Here is a 15617-nt window from a genome sequence, read left to right on the forward strand (position 1 = left end):
CGCTCACGGCTCTCTGCCCGGGACGCCCGCTCAGCCCTGCCCGGGCCGCGCCCCTCCCCCGCCCCCCCGCCGGTCACATCTTCCAGTGTCACTGACGTCTTCCGCCCAGGATGGGGCCGGGGGCTGATGGGGGGAAGCGTCAGCCCCGCTGAACGGTGGGAAGGAAGGTGGCTTCGCCCACCGCGTCCTTTCTGCCAGCACAGAGGACCGCGGCCTGATCCCCGCTCCGTCACCGGCCGGTGGCTTTGGGGAGGCTCCTTCACCTCTCCGCCCACGGGGTCAGAGCAAGAATGGGACACCGCGAACGCGGAGCCAGGGCCACGGCGGGTGCTCGCGGATGACGCCAGAACCGTGGGCATCTGCCAGCAGGCCGGCAGCTGATGGTCTCGCCAAGGCCACCCCCTCTCCCCGTGGTGGGTGACGTGGAAGCCCGAGCAGGGAGCCCCTCGCCCAAGCTCACGCCGGGTGTCGGGGGCACGACAGGAGCCGCGAGGCCACCCGGTGTGAGCCCTCCATCCCCCGTCACACGCTCGCCGGCTTCTGATGGTCTGTTTTGTGAACGCGCATGCGATTACGGGAGCACCCCTCGGAGGCCACAGTATGGGAAGCGGGGGGGCAGGGGGGGGGGACACGAAAAGCCTCTGAGCTCCTGGGTGAAATGTCTCCCACTCAGCACAGCTCGGGGACCGCGAGCTCAGTCTCGTGTCTGGACTTTACCCACGGTCCCCGTGAGCTTTCTCACGAAAACTTGGCCACTCGTACGAATGACATTGTCCAGTGGTTCCCAAACTGTGGTCCCTCAGGTACCCCGCCCCCTCCAGAGTTTTCCGATTAGCAGGCTCCCAGGGATTTATTTCGACAGACGCCCCCAGATACGGTTGCTGCCAGAGACCCGTATTTCAGAAAACCCCACCATCGGGGCCAGGTCTGTAGCTCTGTGTGGGCCCCCGCCTTTCTGCCCCGTTCCTCGGGGTTCTCCACCCATCACCTCGATATCACCAGCGGCCGGCACGGGGGAAGGGCCCAGAGGGCCGGCTCGGCCGGTATCTGCCAAGCTGAGGCGCACGGGGCCGTGTTTTTGTCTCCTGCACGACAGATGGGGCAATTATTCAATCAATAAGCTGATTTAAGTGCCTCTTTATGAATTATTTAAGTCATCCATTATTGAAAAGGTCAGTACCTGCTAGCTATTTAACGATCATTCACTAGCTGGGTCGCATCTCCGGCAAGGAAGGACCAGTCGTTAACTGGGCACCTACTGTGTGCCAGACATTTAATTTAACCCTCGGAGGGAGCTGGCAGGGGGCTTTGGGACGATGATCGGGAAGGTGACTTGCTGGGGCTCAAAGCCGGGGTCGGGTTTCCTGCAAAGCTCAGAGACTGTGGGAGGGACCTCGTAGGCTGGGCTCAGTGGGAGGATGTGCCCCACGTCCCACGTGACCACGGCTGCAGCCCATCCCCACATCAAACCTCCTGACTGGGGTGTCTGCCCTCTGCGTGGCTCCCGTCTCTTCCGCGGGCCTCCCTCACGCTGGGCTCCTGCTCCAAAATGTACAGCCCGTGGGGCACCTGGGTGGCTCCCTCGGTTAAAGCGTCCGACTCTTGGTTTTGGCTCGGATCACGATCTCGCGGTTTCGTGGGGTTCGACGGGCTCTGGGACCGGTGGCGTGGAGCCTGCTTGGGATTCTCTCCGCCCCCCCCCCCCCCGCCCCCTCCCCTCCCCTCCCCTCCTTGCACTGTCTCCGTCTCTCTCAAAATAAATAAATAGAGTTAAAAAAAAATACGTACAGCCCTCCTCACTCCTTCCCAGTCCGCCCTGCCCAAGGACGGTCAGTCATTCCCTACCTCCCGCTGGCCTGGGACTCACACAGTAGAGAGTAGAGAAAGTCAGGTTTGAACATACCCCTTGGGCGGTGTACCCGGCTCTCCTGGGGCAGCCGGGCTACTAGGCCAAGCCCCTGATATCCCGCTTCCCTTCCCGCCTCCCTTCCTTTCCCCTGGGCCACCCCCGAGCAGCCTGCCTGCATAACCTCAGCCGTCCCTGTGGGGCTCAGTGCACGTGCACCTAAGGAACCAACCCAGTAACAGGCTTCCTTTCTAACTCCATGCCGAAAAAGCCTATCCCCCAACCTCCAAAAAAGCCATTGGCTTCCTTTGCCTAGACCGCGGCAAACTCGGCAAGCCATCCAATTTCCCCTCTTGCCGTGGCAGCCGGGAGACTCACGACTCCGTTAAACGCTCAGTGGCGACCACTCCCGCGCCAGGCTCTGAGTGCCATCAGCTTGCGAGCTCGGCTCCCAAGCTCCGCGTCCACCTCTCGTTTTTGACCTTCTTGCCCAGGCACGTGCTCTCACGGGCACCTTCGAATCCTTCTCGGCAAGTAAGACAAGCAAACGATCAGGCGGTCGGTGAGCCAAACACAGCAAGCAGTAAGGACCCGCTCTTTTCCGAGCTTGTCAAGGGCCAGTGATCCGTGGCGGCCAGGGCCTTGATCGCAACCACTCACCAGGCAGACGAGCTCTGGAAGGTCATCAGTGGTGGGTGGTGAGCATCTCCCTGCAGCGTGGGCGCGGCCTGCGGGGCTTGTGGCAGCAGCCCCGGGGGAGGCTGGGGCTGCGGGGCCGGCTGCCCTGGCCGCGGGGGCCGGGCAGGATTGCCCCACCGCCGGGGGTCCTGTTTCATCCAGTGTCCGTGGATGCCCCACCGCGCCAGGTAAACCTTGCAAATGTCGTAGTTCATTGCCGAGTAATACAAAAGATCCAGGACCAGCAGCATGAACACGAAAAAGCCATAGATCCACACTCCCAGCAAGGCGGTGTAATTGCTGGGGGGAAACAGAGACAGACACTGAGAGCAAAGACAGCAACAGCCCCCATCGACAGAGTTAATCCGCGGGGCTCCTTCGGGGTCCCAAGCCCCTCCCTGGGGGCGCGGTGTCCTGACTCCCCTCCCCACACCTGCCCTCCACTTCCTGTCCTCCTAGATCCTTGGAAAACATTCCTCTGCGCCCTGTCCCTCCCCCCCCCCCCCCAGGGAGCATCGCCCCCAGGACCCCGGGGGGGGGGGGGGGCGGGCAGGGATCCCAGGGAGTTGGGAAAGACCTTCATCCTCATGGGCGCTGCTCTTGGGCCTGCCGGCTGTCCCCTGGGGGTGCCCCCTGCTTGCCCGCCCCCAGGCCTTTGTGTGTGCTGTCCCCACCTCCCGGAATGTTCTCCTGCATGGATTACTGCCTCCTCCCTCCCTCGTCCCCCAGCAGCTCCTCCCTACCTTACTGGACCCAGGGCAAACGCAGGTCCTTACTTCCTGAGCCATATACCCCTGGCCTTCGGCGTCCCCCCCATGGGCTGTGGGGGATACGGCGGGGGCACCCCTCCCCCGGGCAGCCCCTCCCCCTTCGGACTCTCCCTCTTGCCCTTCCTCAGGAGTCCAGAAAGCAGACGTGGGCTCAGCCTCCCTCCCTGCGCCCCACGCAGCACTCACAGCCCCTGCTGCCACTGCCCTCTCCCCCTCCCCCCAGCACCGCCACAGGGTGCGCGGCTGGGGCTCTCAGGGTCCCCGGCCAAGGTCTCTCTTGCTCATTCACCCAGGACTTCCCCACTGAGGGCCGTCAGCCCCAGTTTTAGGCTGCCGGGGCTCACAGCTCCTTTGTGAAGCTTGGCTCCCCGCCACCCTGCCCGACTCCCCCTCGGCCTCTTGGACACTGCTTCCCCCAGGAAGCCTTCCAGACATGCTGCCCCTCCTACAGACCCCTCCTCTGACCCACAGTCCTGAGTGCCCGTCAAACCCGGCCCCCACCCCCCGGGACCCAGTCGTCTGGGTCTATCCTGAGTGTCCCCTGGGAGCCCAGGGAGGGCTGTTTCCTGGGCTGGGGCTGCCTTGCTCCAAACAGTGCTCGCCAGGGGCTGTGGCTGTTTAAAGAGACTGATTTATTAATCACTCAGAGACCGCCTCCATCTGGTCCCTGCTGCGGGCATCTGTTCAGGTGGGTGAGCGCTGGCGGGTGGCAGAGAGGAGGGGCACTGAAGAGAAGCAGAGCCAGTGTCCCGCCTCACTGCCCCCTCCCCCAGCTCCGGGCCCAGACAGGGCCCCTGGGTGTCCTGGGTCCCCACGGCAGGTCCCTCTGGACCCTGCCCGGGGCTGGAGAGCACAGGCCTGGAGCCAGGGCACCTGGTTCCGTCTTCAGGTTCCTCCCTGGCCCAGCTTTGCTGTGCGGCCTGGGAGAACCCCTGTGTGTCCCTGGGCCCTGGCAGAGACCGTCTCAATTCACCCCGCCCAGTCGTGGCCTCAGCAGCGAGACGGGGGCGATTGCCCTCCGACTCCTGGGCCCCGGGCCAGGGCTGTTCACTTTTGCTCACACATGCTCTTTGCCCGGAACGCCTTCCCTCCCCCTTGCTTAGCCAGTTTTTCCCCCTGAAGACTTGGCTTTCGTGCTTGGAGGTCCCTCAAGTGGGAGGTCTCTGGGTACCCAAGCACTCAGCACGGAGCAGGCCCTGGTAAGTGCTCAGGGCTTGGTATCTGCTTGGGGGGAGAGGGGGGGGACACGCAAGTCCGTATCTCAGCCACCCTCCTTCCCTGGTGTGGCCCCACCTCCAGCCACCACCTCCACGAGGCCTGCAGCAGTCTCGGGGGCTTGTTCGTGCTAAGGTGTGAATGACTGACAGCCAGGCCCCACGCTGCCGCACTTCAGGCGGAAGCCAGCTTTGCCTGGATACATCTGGATGTGGAATTTCTGGGAGGGAACAGAGGCTGGCAGTCCCCGCCTGGCTCGCCGAAGCAGGAGTCCTGGGGTGGACGTCCACGTGGACAGAGGAGGAGGGCCTGGCTGCGGTCTCCGGCCCTCCTGCTTTCCCCAGCACCCTCTCTCCAGCCTCCCCGGAGCCCCCACCGCATGGCTCCGAACATCAGCTTTTTCCTTGGTGGTTCCCATGGCAGCGGCCTCCTCGGGGCTGAGGGAGGGGAGCGGGAAGCGGGAGGCAGGGCCAGCTGCTTACAGATGCTGCCCCTGCAGAGAGGGAGACCAGGATGCCAGCCCGGGGTTGGTGGCTGGACCGCAGCTGGGCCTGAGCCAGCAGCGAAACAAGAACAGTAATGAAAGCGGCAGCCAGCGAACCTCGCTCTTCGCGCTTCTGCACGGCGGCCCGTTAAGGAAGCATCGTTGCTATCACCACCATCCCCGTGTTACAGATGGGAAACTGAGGCTCGGAAGGGTGAAGAGACTCATCTAAGATCTCACAGCCAGTGAGTGCAGAGCCGGGATTTGAACTCGGAAGTCTGGCCCCAGAGCGTACATTCTCAACCGTGGCGCCGTACCGTCCTGGACAGGTGCCCCCAGGTTCCCAGGGCAGAAAGGTCGCCTCGAGGCCTTGGTCTATGCCGCTCCTCTGCCTGGAACCCGCTCCCTACTTCCCGTGCGTCCATGTCTCAGCTCAGCCACCTCCTCCTCCAGGAAGCCTTCCTGGGTGTCCCCTGTCAGATCCAACGCCTCCCTGGGGCTCCCAAAGTCACTGGGTTTCCCAGAACACACCGTGTCGTCTTGGCTGTTTTGTGGGATCGTTGGCCCCTCGAGCTCAGAGCTCGAACGCACGTCGAACGCTTCGGTGAGCTGGTGACAAGGGAGACCTCGATATATAACTAGCTCCCTCACGAGACCTCACCTTCTCTCTGCACATTCACTAAGAGTTCATAGCGATACAGGCGATCACAGCACGCCGGTGCCCCGTGCTTCTCGCTCCCCGCAACAATCCGGTGAGTTAGGAGGTCCAGGTGAGGACATGAGGTCCAGAGAGGCAAAGTCACCGGCCGGCTGGGAAGGGGCTGCGTTGGGATTCAGACCCGGGTCCGTCTAGCCTCGGGGTGTGCTGAATCTTGGGAAAACCCCAAGGTCACGTCCGGATGTCCGGGGGGGGGGGGGGGGATTTCCCACAGTGGCTGGGCTCACCCTGCCCCCCGCCCCGGAGCATCCTGCATCCCACCGTGTTGCTCTGTCCCAACCGGCATTTGGGGGGATGGGGAGTGGTGGCCTGATTCCCCCCCCCCCACCCCCCACCCCCCGCTCAGGGAAAGGACGGGCGCACCGACAGGAGACGCAACCTTCACGGACTTCCCTGCCAGGGAGCCCTCGCCAGACGCGGTGGGTGGCTGGAAAGCCCAGGCCACGGACAGCATCCCCAGGCGGCTCTCCTGCCTTTCGTTGCCTGCCTTCTTCATGGTTGGCCGGCTGGAAGCATTCCGGGTTGTTGTTGTTGTTGTTGAACGTAATTAAAAAAAAAAGCGATTTGGACATTAATTCCACCCAGATGCAGGGGTCTTTGTTGTGTGTATGCATGTGCTTTGCAAAGGGCAGGACATAAAGCAGAGGCTGTTTTGTGGGGCAAGATGCGAAGCCAGCCGGAGCCCCAGAGAGCAGGTTTTCAGTGTATCTGGGGATATTTACAGCCTCCAATTCTTTTGGTGTTTCCCAAACAACAAGCAAGAGCCTGGAGGGGTCTCACTGAGGACCTACTGGTTACAGGAGCAGGTACGTAGGCAGGAGGCCAGCTGTGGCCAGAAGGCAGCTCCCGCCAGCGCCCCAGAGGCGGTCCCCGCTGAGGACCCGCCGAGGCCAGCGGGTCAGAAAGGTACACGGGGCCGCAGGGCCCCCAGCCGACCTCACCTAAGCTACCTGAGCCCCGAACCCACTCACGAGGCGGCCCGTGGGTCCGTGTGACGAGCTGGTAACCCCGGTGACTGCATTCTGGGCCCGAGAGGTCAGGCCCGCGTGGATTCAAAGCCCAGCCGTGCGCGTTTCTCCCTCCGTGATCTCGGGCCACGGCCTTACTCTCCTCATCTGTCAAGTGGAGACAACGGTACCCCTGCTCGAGTGGCGGTGTTGTTTATGAGGCTTCGTGCGATCACACGGGGCCTAGAGGGGAAAGGACCCAGCGGCCGCTGGCTCCTATGATGAAGGCACACAGGAACGCTCAATGGACCTAGGCCAGAGAGGCCAAGCGACGTGCCCGGGGTCACACAGCGGGATGGAGCCTGTCGGGCCAACGAAGCCGAGTCCACTACTATCAAAATGCTCACTGTCCCTCCCGCCCCGCTGGCAACGGGCTTGGCCACACGAGGACAGGCAAGAGGAGTCCCGGATAGGCCTCTGATTCCTGAGCCGCGGGGACTTACGGGGTGCCCGCTCCCTCAGCATAACTGAGCCTGGAGGACAGGCGCACCTGTCCCCAGCCCTGCTCCGTCCCTGGTGCGCCGGGTGACTCCGGGCGAGTTTTCGCCCTCTCTGGGCCTCAGCCCTGGCGTCAGGGGGCCGGTGGGGCCCTCTTCACAGAAAACACCCCCACGTGGATCAAAGGAGCTACGGTGAGGCCCCTCACGTCACAGTAAGTGCTCAAAAGCGTTCCCCTCCCCCTGGCTCAGCAGAGTGTATTCTGACGAAGGAACATCGTGATTCTAGAACCTCTCCGGTCGTTACAAGGCTGCCAGTGCGTCTGCAGGCTCCATGCTGAACAGGGCTTGAGGGGGTCGAACAGCCGACAAGAACATCTAGAAGCTTCTGACAGCCCTCGGGGGCTGCGTTCCGTAGCTGGAAGCGTCTGGACGGTGACACAAGGCCTGCGGGACGGGGCCCAGGGCCCCGGGGAGCCCAGGTCCTCAGGCACCGGGGAAAGGAAAGCTTCTGGGGGAGAGAGGTTTCACGTGCGGCCAAGTGGGGAGCCAGAATTCATCCACTCCATCCTTGGAGGCCTTAGAGGACCCCTGTGCCTTCCGAGGGTCCCTCTCCCAGGCTCCCTCTCTTGCAGCCCACCTGCCTGGTGAAGGAACACCCGCTCACTGCACAAGACTCTGCCCCAGGCCACCTCTGTCCCCAGACAGAGCTGACCGCCGAACCGATCCTGACGCCCCGCCCCACCCCGGGCCCCGGGCGGACACCCCCAAGGCAGGCCCGGGGCCCCGAGCCTGAGCCACCGGCCCCGGGAAGGCATGCGGCATGCATCTCCTGAACGCCAAGGGCCCCTGCCCACGTGGCAGGAAGTGGCACCTTGCCGTGGCCGTGGGCTTGGCGAGGCTGCTTCCCTCGCTCTGCCTGCCTTTCTGCCAGGCAGCCAGAACCAAAACAAACCATTCTGTTCCTCCAGAAAAACACAAATAAATAAGTCATCAGAAGTGCTCTCCTTTTCCCTGTCACCGGCCCTGCCTCCTCGCTGATTCATCAGTGGGGTGGGTGGGGTGGGCGGGTGCCAGGCAGGCATGGCTGCTAATGGACCCCGTGCATCTTCAGAAAGCCCCACTGGGGGTCACGGCTGCCCTGGTCCCCCTGGACGGGCCGCGGTGGGTGCTCACGGGTCCGGGAGGTTGGCACATCCAGCCTCTTGGCTGAGATCTGGTGCATTCCCCAGCATCAGACAAGTCCTGGCTTTCCAGGGACCGGTGACCCTAACAAGGGCCCTGGGCGTCCCTCAGGCCTCGACGGTGGCCGGACCCGGTGACCTCACCAGCCTGGGCCCAGCCCCTTCTTTCTTCCTCTCAGAGTAGCTGTGAAGGCAGCCACTGTTAACAAAATAACACAGGCGTCTTGCCCAAAGGGATCAGGGCCCCAGAGGGCAGGACGGTCCCCGAGGTGGCTACCACCTGGCTCTCCTTCACGTCCCTCCGGGCTGTCCCCTCTCTGCCGCAGGCTCCCCCTGGATGCAAGGCCCCGGTCTAGCCCCCTGAGCCCCAGTCCCTGAGCTTGGGCGACTGCCTGGGGGCCTCTGAGCTGAGCTCTGGATTAATGATCTCTAGATGATGCTGGTCTCTCTCCTCAGCAGGGCCCCCGTCTTGCCCAGGCCACCATTCTGGCTTCTGTGGTGTCCTGTCTTTGTCCCAAGCACCATCCATGAGAACAGACCCAGCTAGAGCCCTCGGGGCACCTCACGGCCCTCAGGAGAAAGCCCACAGCCCCTCCACCCTTACCCTCCCCCTGTGCCCCCACCGCGCCCGCCCCTGCCTCTCCCCACGGCTCCCCTTGGCTCTTGATTCCATCGCTGACCGGCTGCCCAGAGCAGGCAAGTTACACGGCCTCTCCGTGCCCACCTTCCCCGCGTGCGACGTGGGCTAAGGATGGGCCGTGGGGTGCCTTCGGCGACATGCCGTGCCCCGTGGCACACGCTCCATAAATGCTTTCTGGGGTTAAAGGGTAAGAACTAAGCTAGGCTTCTTCAATAGTTCCAGCCCTGCCCAGGGGAACGGCTTTATTTCAGGGCCCAACTCTTTATCACCGCAAGCAGGCCCCGCGGTGCTGAAATGATGGGGTATTCTGCGTGAGATCCTGTGGAAGGGTGCAGATTATAGAAACCTGTGGGCTTCAAAACGAGGATTCCAGACACCAGTCGCCAGAGCCTCGGAGAAGCCTGCTCGCCTTGCCAAGCCTCTGTCTCCCGTCTGGCTTTCGGCCGACAACGACAGCCCTCGGGGGTCCTAACCCCAGTGCTGGTACCGCCCTCCTCCCTCGGGGAGTCAGTCTTTGGTCTTATAAAAGACTTGGGTCAGATCCCAGGCTCGATTCCAGCCCTTGTGATGGACAGGACTTGCTAAACGACTTCACACACAGAATTATTCTAAGGCCTGAGCAGATGGCAAGATATTCAGGGGAAGCACCCATGCATTTGAGGAAGGAAGGGCTGGGGAGTCGGCCTTGGCGGGAGGAGGGAGATTTGGATGATAGTCAAGAAGTCTGCATCTCCCGCCTGACCAAAGGGAAGAGATTTCCCCGGAGTGATCACGGCACAGCGGCAAAGCATTCAAGTCCCAGCGCTGGACAGAGAGATTGGGGCTCGGACCGCCCCTCCACCCCTCTGCTGTGGTTCCACAGTCACTCAACAAACCCTCCTTCCTTCCAAGTGGACTTTTCCTTACCATGAAAAAATACAGCCAGCCTCAGGCTCCTTGGGAAAATATTAGAAGCATCCCAATTAATATCAGGGACAAGAGAAGAATGCCTGATCGCTCTAAAGACGGGTTTAGAGGTGCTAGCCAATGTGATTGGACAAGAAAAAGAATGGAGGTACAAAAACTGGAAAGCAGATAAAATTGCCACTGTTTGCAAATAGCATAATTGGAAATGTAATAGAATCAACCGAAAAGGTGTTACAAAGAGAATTTCAGTAAGGTAGCTGAGCATAAAATTCGTATATTTTTATGTATTTATTTTGAGAGAGGGTGAGCATGGGTGGGGGAGGGGCAGAGGGAGAGAGAGAATCTGAAGCAGGCTCCACACCCAGGGAGGAGCTCAACGTGGGGCTCGATCTCATGACGGTGAGATCATGACCTGAGCCAAAATCAAGAGCTGGACGCTCAACCGACTGAGCCACCCGGGCGCCCCTACAATTCTTATATAGAAGCCATTAGGTTTTGTCATCGAAACGAGAGTCAGTTGGAAGATGCAATGGAAGAAAAGATCCAGCATAAAAAGAAGTACGGAGGAATGAATGCAAAAGATATGCAATACGATATCCATGAAGATAATTCCAAAACGCTACGGAAGAAAATTTGAACTGGGAAGACATACAGAGCTTCCTCAACTGATGACGCGGTTATGTCCCAAGAAGCCGGCTGTAAGCCGAAAATATCGTAAGGACACACTGCACATCGCAGCTTCGCCCAGCTGCCCTCAAACGGCTCAGAACACTCCCGTTAGCCTGCAGCTGGGCAATCATCTGCCGCGAAGCCTTGGGTGATAATCAAGTGTGGACCACGTCACGTAGTTTAGCGAATGCTGTTCTGAAAGTGAAAAAAGCAGAACGGTGATTGACATAGGCCAGATTGCTGGTTAAGTGTGTTGGAGGTCGAGCCCCATGGTTGCCTGGCCGACCGGAAGTGGTAAGGCTGCCACTATCCAGGCTTACCAACGAGGCTTGTACGATATGTTGCTGGCCCAGGACGGGATCCGAATTCAAAGTACGCGTCCTACCGAACGCACACAGCTTGCTCACCCTAGTGAAGCTGAAAAATCCTAAGTTGAATCAGCTTAAGTCAGGGACTGTCTGTACTCTGTTCTTGGATTCAATGTCATGGAAAGTCCATTCTCTTTGGATTAACCCATGCATTCAACACGATCTCAGGAAAAAATGCTACCTGGATTCTCGAAGCGGGGAGCAAGACGACACAACATACTTCCAAAGTTCATGTGAAAAAAAGAGCTGGGGGAATAGTCTAAGAAGGCATTGAAACGTATCAAAAGCCACAGTGGTTAACAAAGTGAGATGCCAGTGTATGGATAGACCAGTGAAAGCCATGAGAATGTGTCACCGTCTAGATACTCAAATGTATATATTTTAGTATGGAACTTTGGCGTTTACATCAGTGGGGGGAAGATGGGCAATTCAGTGAATGGTGTGGGGGACAGCCGGCTGCCTATCTGGAAAGAAAAAATAAAAGTTGGATTCCTACCTCAAAACTTACATCCAAATAAATTCCTAACAGATCAAAGATTTGAAAGTAAAAAAAAAAAAAATTAAAACATAAAAAAAAGTACAAGAAAACATGAGGGGATTTTTATGAGCTCCGAATCAGGAAAGACTTTCTCGGTCTGAGACAACACCCAGAAGAAGACACAAAAGAAAAGAAAGGGATCCGATGTGATTCTATAACAGCTAAAGATTAAGCGTGAGGTTAAAGCATCACACATTCAAAGGCACACTGAGAAAATATTTGCAACACATCACGTTCCCTTCATATATAAAGAGTGCCCGTAAATCACTAAGAAAGAACAGCCAGAAAAGTCAATGGGGACGGGGCAGAGGACATAAACAGCTGGCTCGCAGTAAAAGCACAAACGGCTTTCAAACACGTGGAAAGATGCTTCGCTTCTTCCGCTCGCGGTAAGAGAAATGCATGTTGTTTCGATCCCGCACGCCTTTACCTCGCACACTCCCACTGCCTTTCTGCCGGGCATCTCTCTCTTTCTTTATTTACGCTCTTGGTCCCTTCCGTCTGGGCCTCGGTCTCTTGTGTTTAAATCGCCTTAAGGAAAGGGGCTGCGTGGGATGAATCTCTGGGTCAGAACTGTCAATCGATATTTGTCGTGCAAATAAATAAGGAAGGAAGGAAGGAACGAACGAACGCGGATTCCAGGCCCAAGCACCTTCCACGCCTCAAAGCCTTCCACATCCTTGACATCGTCTAACTTCTGCAGCAGCCCTGGGAGCTGGGGGAGGTGGGCAGGGAGGTAGCCGTCGGTCTGATGTGCCCATTTCCCAGAAGGGAAGGCTAAAGTCAGGCCAGAACGCCCGTCACCCGAAGGCTTTCCCGGACTCCTCCCAGGCCCACCCATCCTGTCCGGTGAGCTGCCAGCCGCCCCAGGGGACGGAGTGTTGGGGCGGGGCCGCGGCCCCAGCGCGGTACTCACTTGTGCGTGTAGCCCTCGGACCCCGCCGTGAGGTTCGCCTGCATCACCGCCTGAAACTCTGTCTCGTTGCAGCAGTATTTGAAAACCGTGTTGTTATGGTGACAGCAGAGAATGAAGGTTTTGTTGTCCGAGAGCCGGGGGCAGTGGAAGCCGAAGTGATAGCGGCCTTTGTGGTCCGTGTATGGCTCACAGACTCGGAAGTGCGCGGACAAGACTGGAAAACAGAGTCACCGGCTCAGCGGGGTGCTTCCCCGAGCCCGGCTGCCCTGGCAGTCTGCCAGCTCAGCCTGGTTCGCGGTGTCGCCAGCCCCTTCCCTCCCCAGAAGGGCTCTGGGGTCCAGCGTGAGCGTCACTTCTGCCAGGAAGCTGGCTCTGGGCTGCTGTCTCGGCCCGGGCCCCCCTTGCTGTCAGCCCTGCTTACACCGTGTCCCCCAGACTGGGGGCCCCTTGCGGGCAGGGCTACATCTTAAGCCTCCGGGGCTCTGCACACGGCAAGGACACGACATTCGCCGAGCGCCTGCTCTGCACGTCACGCGCTGTATCTCGTTGAGCCCGCCTGGCCTTCCCACTTTACAGATGGAAAAACTGAGGCTCAGCGGCCTCCAGTGGTCTGCCTGAGCTGGTAAGGGGTGGTAGAGGGAATCCAGCTCAGGCCTGCCTGGGTCTGAAGTCCAGCCCTCTCCACTCCCCCGTCGCTGGCTTTAAGAACCTCTCCGACCCCGTGGGCTGGTGGCGGGCCTGTCGACAAGCCCAGGAAGCCTGGGTGCAGGAACCAGGCTGCCCTCTCGGAGGAAGCGACGCCTCCTCTGTACCACGGTTGTTACTGAACCAGTGCCCGAGACCCGGAGGTCCCCAAGAGCCTGGCTTGGCCGCCCCCCTCTCACGGTCACAGGGCCGTCCCAGCTTCTGGACCCCCCGTCCCCCAGCTCAAGGAGAGGGGCCCCTATTCAGCCACAGAGGCTGCTGCAGGCCCCGGCCGGTATTTACCAGTCGTGGCGACGGTGATAAATAGGACCGAAAGCCTAAGCAGATATAACAATGGAAAAAAACCTGGAGCCTGCTGTCTCCGGCTTAATTAGTATCTTCATAAAAGGGATCGCTGTATCTAATTTGTATCGCTGGAAAGGGGCTTCTTTGGCTGAGGACGTTTCTCCAACCACAAAGCCTCTGGTTTTGCAAAAGCTCCTCAGCCATTTCAAAGCTCTGTGTCTGCTTAGAGGTAATCAGACTGCGGCCCACACAGCTCCCTGGGCGCGCCCGGGGCTGCCGGAGGGGAGTCCCAGCTGGGCTGGGGGGCCAGTGGGCGGACGGGCCTCTGTGAGCTGGGGTGCCGGGGCCGGCTCGGGTGGCCTCGTGAGATCCTGTGCCCGGAGTACAGCACCCTCTTTCGTGGGGCTGGCATGGTCACGGTGGGGAGGTGGGCCCCCGTCTCAGGAGTCAGGGGAGCCCCCCCAGGCCCCCTGCTCGGCCTCGACCTTGGGAAACGGAAGCCCCTCCTGCGGGGAGACAGGGGTCACTAAGGCTGCCCCGTCCTTGGTGGGGCAGACACCGTTTCGTTTAATCTCCTGGACTCCCATTGCACAGAGTAGAAGACTGAGGCTCAGAGCGGTGATCTCCAAGTGTTGGGCCCTGACCTGCTGCGTCTACATCCCCTGGGGATGTGTCACAAATGCAGCTCCTCAGGCCCCTCAGCGGACCTTCTGAATGAGAAGCGCTGGGGTGAGGCCAGGCCCTGCAGGGGGGCTGATGGGCGCGGGTCCGGGACCCACTGGCCCAGAGGAAGGATGCTCTAACGGCTGGATGTGAGGGCGAGAGGCGGGAAGTGTCCCCGTCCAGACAGGCGAGGAAGCTCAGGGAGGGAAGGGGCGGGGCGGGGCGGGAGGTGGGGGGGGGGGTGTCTTTGAGCTGGGTTTCAGGGGAGCCCGCTGTGCAGAGATGGGGTGGGGAGGGAGGCTGAGTAAGGCAGGGCACGGGGCATCCCCCAGGGTCCCCCTGGCCACCGGCCGCCACAGATGGTCAGAGTCACCTGTTTTGCCGTTTGGCAAAGACGGGGAGGCCACCCCTGCTTCCCAAGGGACAGAGTGCGAGAGCCGACGGAGCCCAGGGCTAGGGGCCGGGACAGCTGGGTCTGAATCTTGGAGCACACAGGGTTACCCACGCCATCACGGCCTCTCCGTGCCTCCTTCCCCTCATAGAGGGGAGACCACCGGGGCCCCGGACATAGAGGGGAGACCACCAGGGTCCCGGACATAGAGGGGAGACCACCGGGGTCCCGGATGGCTGGGGGCTCTGAGGAGGGTTTTTTGTTTTTGTTTTGAAAGTTTATGTCTTTATTTTGGAAGAGAAAGTGCGAGTGGGCGGGGGGAGGCGGGGGACAGAGAGAGAGAGGGAGAGGGAGAATCCCAAGCAGGCTCCACACAGTCAGGGCAGAGCCCAAAGTGGGGCCCGAACTCACGGACCGTGAGATCATGACCTGAGCTGACGGAGGCACCCGGGTGCCCCCGAGGAGGGTTCTGTAAACAGCAGAGCATCGGCTCTGCTTCGAGCAGGGAGGTGAGTGGATAACATGCGGCTGTGCCTCCCGGCTTCTGGGTTCAGCGCGGTCCCAGGCTGTGCCTGGGGCCCGAGGACAGAGGGACACTCTGTTAGGAGGCCGGTGGGTCCTGAGGCACCAGGAGAACCAGCCCAGGTGGGGAGGGGACACCAAGGAGAGAGCGAGGACCACAGCGAGTCCCCGTCTTGGGGACCAGTCTGGGCCAACACGGCCATCATCTAACAGCAGTGTGACTGTGTCGCCTCGGGCAGCTCACTGTCCTTCTTTGAGCCTCAGTTTCCTCATCTGTAAAATGGGGGGGGGAGGAATCTTCCTCCTGTCTCCCGGGTGGCAGGGAGGACCCGATGAGCTAATGCACCGAAAAGGAGTCAGGGACGAGCTTGGTCCCCAGGGCCTTGGCCTGGCTTTGGCTCTGCTGTCCTGGGAGCCCTCATCCCCCAGGGCCCTTCGCGGCCTCCTTCTGAACCAGGCCCTCAACGAAGGGTCAAGGGCAGGAAGCTGGTGTGAACAGTTCTGCCAGAGCACCAGGCGTGCGGAGCCCCTGGGCACGAACGGACGAACGAGAGAGACAGAGAGACAGACAGAGACAGAATCAGAGATGGAGGGAGACACAGAGAGACAGAGGGGGAGACAGAGAGAGAGAGACAGACAGACGGACGGACGGAGACAGAGGGGGAGGACCGAGCT

At 60.4% G+C, this 15617-nt stretch overlaps 1 protein-coding gene across 3 annotated transcripts in view; it reads right to left on the reverse strand.

Annotated features, from left to right (window-relative positions):
* SHISAL1 (shisa like 1) overlaps window positions 1-15617 on the reverse strand; it is a 134840-nt gene that overhangs the window by 34926 nt on the left and 84297 nt on the right. For all 3 annotated transcript variants that reach the window (XM_053894654.1, XM_053894655.1, XM_053894656.1), the window contains exons 3-4: window positions 12377-12590; window positions 2507-2824 (exon numbers count right to left, since the gene is read on the reverse strand). In XM_053894654.1, the coding sequence (XP_053750629.1) occupies window positions 2507-2824; window positions 12377-12590 (532 nt within the window). The remainder of the gene's footprint in view (window positions 1-2506; window positions 2825-12376; window positions 12591-15617) is intronic.

This window comes from Panthera pardus, unplaced genomic scaffold, assembly GCF_024362965.1.
Source record: "Panthera pardus isolate Hobbes unplaced genomic scaffold, ASM2436296v1 HiC_scaffold_6, whole genome shotgun sequence".
NCBI lineage: Eukaryota > Metazoa > Chordata > Mammalia > Carnivora > Felidae > Panthera > Panthera pardus.